The sequence below is a fragment of the Salvelinus namaycush genome, chromosome 14 (assembly GCF_016432855.1).
Source record: "Salvelinus namaycush isolate Seneca chromosome 14, SaNama_1.0, whole genome shotgun sequence".
Taxonomy (NCBI): domain Eukaryota; kingdom Metazoa; phylum Chordata; class Actinopteri; order Salmoniformes; family Salmonidae; genus Salvelinus; species Salvelinus namaycush.
The window spans coordinates 5,785,455-5,793,687 of NC_052320.1; the positions used below are offsets into that span (position 1 = coordinate 5,785,455).

Here is an 8,233-nt window from a genome sequence, read left to right on the forward strand (position 1 = left end):
GAAAACTAACTGTACTCCCGTCTCCTGCCTGGTCATTTCTCCACAACACAAATATTACAGTGGCGACGAGGTGATTAAACTTATTTAACGGACATTGCTTGAAGGGAAGAATGTTGCGTTAGTAATGAAACTCAAAATAATTATTTAATTCGTCAGTTATTTTTTTATTTTCTTTCGCCAGTAAAAAAAGGCTAAGCACTGCTAGCAGGTACAGTGTTCAGGAGCTGCCAAGTAGCAAGACTATTGGAGTCCAGAATAGCGACACTGCCCTCTGGTGGTTAAATAAATAAAAACTCATTGAACCCATTGAAATTAGGCGATCTCAGTGGAGAAATCTTGTGAAGAAAAAGATGGAACGTAACACGGTGTGTACATTATTACAAATGAGTGCAGTGAATGAAGTAATTTCAGAAACTTCTGAAGTGAAGAATTAGATGAAAATTAAGGAATAAGGAAACGGAACAATTAACTGTGAAAATGGCAACCATTGGTCGAGTACCCGAGTTTGAGAATACAAAAGAGGATTTTGATTCCTATTTGGAGCGTTTTGAGCGTTGGCTGGCTGCAAATGAAATCAAAGATGAAAAGAAAGCAGACGTATTTCTCAGTGTTTTGGGTCCCACTGAGTATGGATTGCTTAAAGGTCTGTTTTGATTTTCATCCTAAACAGAGGATGACATGGGCCTAAATGAAGATGATGTTCTGGGAGAAGAGCCAGAGGTAAGCCTGGTTTTAAACCACTATAGCAGCAATGGCACTTCATGTATGGATTAGATGGGTTCCACCATGTCCAGTAGAATTTTGATCATACAGTATAAAGTCACTTTGTACATGCTGCAATTGCTTTGGTGAAATATCTGCTAGGAAAATAAATGTAAAATCGTAGGTGCATTTCTTGATGATGCTTTATGCATTTAAACATGTAGGACCTCACGAAAGAGGATGCCATCACTGAGGATAATGACAAGAAACCCATAGTGTCTGAGGAGTACGTTTTTTCCTTTTATGTGAACACACATTGAAGAGTGACATTTTCTCTCCATTTTCCTGATGATCTGATGTCCCTATTGAAATATGTTATTCATGTGATTTTAATGTGTTTCAGGACGGCTGAAAAGAAAGTGGTAAAAATCACACCCCCAGCGTCTGTGGATGAGGTAATATGATGCTTGCTGCACCAGTCATGACAAGTTTTCAATGCAATGGTGGTGTGCTAACCTTATAATTAAAATGTTTTATCCTGTTTTCCCAGAGGGTACAGAAAAGAGCAGAACGCTTCAATGTCCCTGCGTCAGCTGATGACAAGAAGGCCATACGTGCTGCCCGGTCAGTATCCCACAAATATTCCCCACACTATTGATTGGGCATATCTATTAACCTATATTGACAATTTGCATTGTGTTCCCCCCCAACCCCCCCCCCCCCCCCCCCTTTACGCTACGCTGCTGCTACTCTCATATATGCATAGTCACTTTAACTATACATTCATGTACATACTAGCTCAATTGGGCCGACCAACCAGTGCTCCCGCACATTGGCAAACCGAGCTATCTGCATTGTGTCCCACTACCCGCCAACCCCTCTTTTACACTACTGCTACTCTGTTCATCATATATATATGCATTGTTACTTTAACCATATCTACATGTACATACTACCTCAATCAGCCTGACTAACCTGTCTGTATGTAGCCTCGCTACTGTATATAGCCTGTCTTTTTACTTTACCTTTACCTTTTTTGCACTATTGGTTAGAGCTGTAAGTAAGCATTTCACTGTAAGGTCTACACCTGTTATATTTGGCGCACGTGACAAATAAACTTTGATTTGATTAAATATGTATTGTGTTCAGGTTTGGTTTGCCCGCTGCTGCACCTCCAACTTCCAGCCCAGGTCAGTGTGAATCTTCCAGTCATTTTCACAGTTCTCATGTGTGGTTTTATTTTTTTTTAAATCCAAGAACCATAACCTGCAGTCAGTTTATAAACAAGGGTTGAACAACCTCATTATCACAAGTAATTATGTTTTCTCCTGCATTTGCACTCTGGTTTTAATGAGTGTTTCTCTCTATCAAAGGTGTTACTGTGAATAAATCCACTGTGAGTAATCCAAATATGTGATAAACAGTGACCTCCCCTCATTTACATAATGTAACCATAAGTGACCCAGAAGATTTAATCAAACATCTATCTCTATGTTCTGTGTAGGCGGTCAGCGTTGAACAGCTAAAAAAGCGAGCAGAGCGATTTGGCGGGAACGTTTCTTCAGTTTCCAAGAAGGTGAGCGCCTAGGGATAGGGCAGCTTCTATCCTCCCTGGACAGCTTATTAGGTACACCTATCTAGTACTGCCTTAGACCCCCCCTTTGCCTCCAGAACAGCCTGAATTCATCAGGGCTTTCTAAAAGGTGTCGGAAACATTTCACAGGGATGTTAGTGCGATAGCATCACGCAGTTGTTGCAGATTGTACGGAGGTACATTCATGCTGCGGACAGCCTTTTCCATCTCATCCCAAAGATGCTCTACTGGGTTGAGGTCTGGGGACTGCGCAGGCCACTCAAGTAAACTGAATTCGCTGTCATGTCCCATGCAATGTTTTTCCACTCCTCAAATTGTCCAGTGTTTGATGGCGTGCCCACTGGAGCCACTTGTTGTTTTTAGCCGATGGGAATGGATCCCGGTCTGATCGTCTGCTGCAATAGCCCATCTGTGACAAGGATTGATGAGTTGTGTGTTCCGAGATGCCGTTCTGCGCCGTTATTTGCCTGTTTGTGGCCCGCCTGTTAGCTTGCACCATTCTTGCCATTCTCCTTTAACCTCAACATGTTTTCACCCACAGGAGTGCTGCTGACCAGATGTTTTTTTGTTTTCTGCACCATTCTTGGTAAACCTTAGACACCGTCATGCTTGAAAAGCCCAGGAGTGCGGAAGTTTGAGATACTGGATCCGGTGCACCTGGCACCGTAGATTATACCACACTCAGTTGCTTAGATCACTCCTTTTGACAAGTCTAACATTCTATCGAACAGTAACTGAATGCCTCTGCCTGCTTTATATAACAAGCCACAGCCAAGTAACACACTGTCTGTAGGGGCGATCCATTTTCGTGAATGGGGTGGTTTACCTAATGAACTGTATAGTGTGTATTTTTGACTACAGGGCATCCTGAAAGAAATACTCAATTGAAACCTTGTGATTATTACACTTCAGCATTTCTGATTAAGCCACCTCCAAGTTAAATATTTAAGACCATATGTCAAATCACATTTTATTGGTCACATACACATTTAGCAGATGTTGTTGTGGGTGTAGAAAAATGCTTGTGTGTTACAGGTTGAGGAAGATGAAAAGCTGAAGAAGCGGAAAGAAAGATTTGGGATCCTCGCTGCGGTTACACCTGACGTTGAGGTATGTTTTCACATTCTGTATTGAATCAATACAGGTATTATACAATTTCTTTGATACTTAATACCGTAGAGATTTTTTTTTTGTGGTTTAATTTTTTTCCCACGGGCAAAGAAACGGAAGCTTTCTGAACGATTTGGAAATGTGACTGTAAATTGTGGAATTTACAGATGTTTTATGTTTTTATTTAGTTTCAAACAGAACTGAAATGTACTGTATATAGCTTGTGTAACGGATGTGAAATGGCTAGCTAGTTAGCGGTGCTGCGCGCTAATAGTGTTTCAATCGGTTACGTCACTCGCTTTGAGACCTTGAAGTAGTGGTTCCCCTTGCTCTGCAAGGGCCGCGGCCTTTGTGGAGCGATGGGTCACGATGCTTTGTGGGCGACCGTTGTTGATGTGTGCAGAGGGTCCCTGGTTCGCGCCCGAGTCAAGCGAGGGGATGCCATAAAGTTAAACTGTTACATTTGTCAATTATCAGTTGCATTACATTTTGTCATTAAAGTCGTTTTCAATTATTTTCTGGGATTCTTTCTATGGGTTTGCTACTTGATTATCATCTAGTTGTACCAAGTGGAGTACACGGCCTGGTAGCAGGGCACCCGCCTCATTGGGTCCCCCAAGATAGCGGCCTGAAACAGCATGCTGGACCATGTGCTTACATTGCCAGACCTGTGAGCTGACAAGTCAGGACCTTTCTCACTAATCAGTATCAATATAGGAAGCCAGACAAGTAAAGGGAAGAGTTTATGCAGCCTTGTCTCGTTGACTAGACGCAACATAGTGAATGTAAATCCGGGACTCCCCCCCCACAACAAAAATAAAGTAGGTGGGGTGGGAGGTTAAACGCAAATGTCTAGCATCCTAAAGGTTGAGAGTTCAAATCTCAGACATTAGCATTTTAGCAACTTTAACTACTTTTTAGCTACTTAGCATGCTCGCTAACCCTTCCCCTAACCTTAACCATTTTTTGCTAATCTTAACTCTAATTTAACCCTTAACCTAGCCAACGGTCATCTAACGCTAGCCACCTAGATATAATTCGTACCATATGTTTTTCAAATTCATACCATAAAATGTATGATGGACATCCACAAATTAATACACACCAAGTGACTCGGATTTACATACAGGATAATATGAAATGTCCTGAGACCGGGTTGGTTTGTGAGTATTGGGTCATTCTGCTGAGTAGTAATAAGAATAGTAATGGATTTATTTTAAATAGCAATTTCTAAGAAGAATCTCGGTCGCTTTTAAAATGGAAACAAATATTTGTGATTTATTGGGCGACGTCTTCCACACCTTCAGATGGGCCGTTCAGAAAGGCTTTATCTTGAGCGGAGGGAGCATTGATACAGCCAGGCAGGGAGGTAGAAACACTCCACAGCAGGCCCCGGAGTTCTTCATAGGGGACATGGTCGTCTGACGTTCACAGCTCCTCAATTGGTAGGCTGAATTATCCACTACTGAAGGGTGATTGAAGGGTGGTTATTCCGCGACTGTAAAAGCGACCAGACCACCACACCTGCAATAATACAAAACAGTCCCCAGACGAGGCGATATTCTTTATCCCACGTCCAAACCGGGAATATGTTATAGATTAACTCACCCTTGTCTGCTGATTGTAGGCCCTTTGCATTTACTTTTCTGTCAGGCCATGGACAGCATAAATGCATAATGCGTAGCACTAACAAGACACCAGTTTTGATCAAAATGTACAACTTTTTTTTTTTTACCCCTAGGTCATAGCTCCAGCAACACTGTTCCTGGCTGCAAAGGTTGAGGAACAGCCCCGCAAGTTGGAGCATGTTATCAAGGTGACCCATGCATGCCTCAACCCTCAGGACCCTTCACCAGACGTCCGCAGTGATGTAAGTCTCCATGGTCTGACCACTCCACTTCAAACTCACTATGACACTTGCAGTGGGATCCTCTGACCACAAACTGATTGTGTAGATCCAGTGTTCTACCTTTTTTGGTATTTTTAAACACCCAAAGTACGTACTTGTGTCAATATGCATGATGGTAGTTGCATCATAACTGTTTGATATTGATTTCTCCGCTTGCAGGCTGTTGGTGTTATATGATTATTATTTTTTTGATTAGATATTGCTTTATTTGATACAAGTTCTGGCAAGAAACGGAGCAATAACATTTCATGCAACTTGACTTTAAAGTTCTTGATAACATTTGAAGTGGTCTTGATATCTTTTGTGAAAAAGACATAGCTCCAATACATTCTCTTTCACAGGTTGTGCCTCACCAGCTCGTTTTCTCCCGTTGTGCTGTTTACAAACACACATGACTGGCTCAACTGTTCTGGGGAACTACGGTAAGCTTCGTCATGTGACAGGTGCAATGAACGCAATCTGCTTTATCTCTTAACGTGTTGACTGAAGTTATTAACTTAAAGTAGCTACAAATTTTCAAATTTATTTAAAGTCTTCATAGTCAAACTGTGTGAAAATGCCCTAAAAAAGCCTAAGGTCAGGTCCGTGAACAACACACACAAATCAACTTTACATGTCCCATGTTTACTGTACTGTGGTAGTAGCAAGATGCACTCTAGTGCCCCCTGTATTCTCTGCTTGCCATCACATATTTTGCCCTAGTCTCAGCTGACTAACCATGTTGACGCTTAACTGTATCGTTGCTGCTTCAGCACCTGTTGCTCACCTAAAGTATGTATTTCCCTTCCAGAACCACTAATGAACAGGATAAGGATCCACGTGTTGCCGTCAAGCTGGGGCCGTTTGTCCCAGACTGCCCGTACCCAAGAGCCCAAGGCCTGTTCCTTCACCCAGCGGCCCTGCTCCCAGCCCCGCCTGGTGGGAATTCTGCATCAAACACGTCCTGGAGGACAAGAACGCCCCCTACAGACAGTGTCGTTATGTGTCTAACAAGAATGGCAAGCGCTTCCCGAATGCAGCCCCTAAGGTTGACAATAAAGAATGGTGAGTGAAGCAATTTGGATATAAATGTCTTCTATCCAGCTCTCAAAACAACAACTACATGTTGTATGTAGGCTTAAATTGGGGAAATCCCTTGAAGTGTATCAATGAAGAGTCCTTTTCAAGTTTGTTTGCCATAAATACATTGGGAATATCTGCGCCATCTGTGATTCTCTGTGACCTTAGTTCTTATCTGAAGTGTGACTCTTATGTCTACGTTCAGGGTGACCTTCTGCGTGGAGCACTTTAGGTGGAATGCCATGGCTCTCCAGGCCCAGTTGAGGAAGGCCTCATCTGGTCCCTCTCCTGAGGCCTTCCTATCTCTGCTCAGTGGATACAACTGCACTGAGACCCATGAGCAGGACATTTACATTTACATTTAAGTCATTTAGCAGACGCTCTTATCCAGAGCGACTTACAAACAGGACAGTGGCCGCAGTGAAGCCAGCCTCATCCTAGGTGTGAAATGTTTCTGCACCATCTTTTTTCTTTCTACACATATGCATTGGCAACATATTTTAACCTCCTATTTTATTTATCGGAGACCATGCACAACAAAATGTGTTGCACCATATTTAACAGCTCATTTTTTACTCTCCGGTGTCCTGATAGCTGTTCTTTTTTATAATAGTTGCTATTCCAGGTAAATTGGAGCATTTACTATTAAGTGCATGGTCCCATTCCTGTACATTCCTCCACTGCATTGAGCCAAGTCACAGTCCAGGGGAGCTGATGAGGATTGTCTGTCCAGCTGTCCTCATCTACAGAGTGAGGGTGAGCAGGGACCACTCGCTCTTGACCAGACAGTGAAGCTGACAGCATTGACAATAACCACAAGGACCCTCTTAAGTAAGACTGCAATATTCGGATACTGTGTTCTCTACCACATTACATACAGTTGAAGTCGGAAGTTTACATACACCTTAGCCAAATACGTTAAACTCAGTTTTTCACAATTCCTGACATTTAATCGTAGTAAAAATTCCCTTAATTAGGTCAGTTAGGATCACCACTTTATTTTAAGAATGTGATGTCAGAATGATAGTAGAGAGAATGATTTATTTCAGCTCTTATTTCTTTCATCACATTCCCAGCGGGTCAGAAGTTTACATGCTACCAAATACTAATTGAGTGTATTGCCTTTTAAATTGTTTAATTTGGGTCAAACGTTTCGGGTAGCCTTCCACAAGCTTCCCACAATAAGTTGGGTGAATTTTGGGCCCATTTATCCTGACAGAGCTGGTATAACTGAGTCAGGTTTGTATGCCTCCTTGCTCGCACACTCCTTTTCAGTTCTGCCCACAAAGTTTTTTTTATAGGATTGAGGTCAGTATGATTTTACTTTTTTAAAATTATTACTTTCTTAGCTACAGTACACTTTCTTAGCTACAGACCTCAACCATTTTATAACAAGCATGTCCAGAGATACAACCTCTCTTATCATCACTCAGTGCCTGGGCTTACCTCCACTGTACCCGCACCCCAACATACCCCTGTCTGCACGTTTTGCCCTGAATCTATTCTACCACGCCCAGAAATTTGTCCCCAACGCTCTAGGCGACCAGTTTTGATAGCCTTTAACCGTACCCTCATCCTACTCCTCCTCTGTTCCTCGGGTGATGTGGAGGTAAACCCAGGCCCTGCGGGTCCCCAGGCACCCTCATTTGTTGACTTCTGTGAACGAAAAAGCCTTGGTTTCATGCATGTTAACATCAGAAGCCTCCTCCCTAAGTTTCTTTTACTCTCTGCCAACCCTGATGTCCTTGCCGTGTCTGAACCCTGGCTTAGGAAGGCCACCAAATATTCGGAGATTTCCATACCCAACTACAACATTTTCTGTCAAGATAGAACTGCCAAAGGGGGAGGAGTTGCAATCT

At 42.6% G+C, this 8,233-nt stretch overlaps 1 protein-coding gene and 2 long non-coding RNA genes across 3 annotated transcripts; all 3 read left to right on the forward strand.

Moving 5' to 3' along the window:
- The first annotated feature begins 350 nt into the window (after positions 1-350).
- On the forward strand, positions 351-1,360 carry LOC120059571 (SAP domain-containing ribonucleoprotein-like). Its single transcript, XM_039008704.1, has 5 exons — positions 351-357; positions 671-720; positions 927-988; positions 1,106-1,157; positions 1,253-1,360. Exons 1-5 carry the CDS (start codon positions 351-353, stop codon positions 1,358-1,360), a joined length of 279 nt encoding a protein of 92 aa, XP_038864632.1.
- Positions 1,361-2,056: 696 nt separating this feature from the next.
- LOC120058794 lies at positions 2,057-3,407 on the forward strand. The gene is made up of 3 exons (XR_005478058.1): positions 2,057-2,098; positions 2,207-2,278; positions 3,332-3,407. It is a non-coding gene; the product is annotated as an uncharacterized LOC120058794 (long non-coding RNA).
- A 1,739-nt stretch (positions 3,408-5,146) lies between these two features.
- On the forward strand, positions 5,147-6,195 carry LOC120058795. Its single transcript, XR_005478059.1, has 3 exons — positions 5,147-5,276; positions 5,657-5,737; positions 6,106-6,195. It is a non-coding gene; the product is annotated as an uncharacterized LOC120058795 (long non-coding RNA).
- The last annotated feature ends 2,038 nt before the right edge of the window (positions 6,196-8,233 follow it).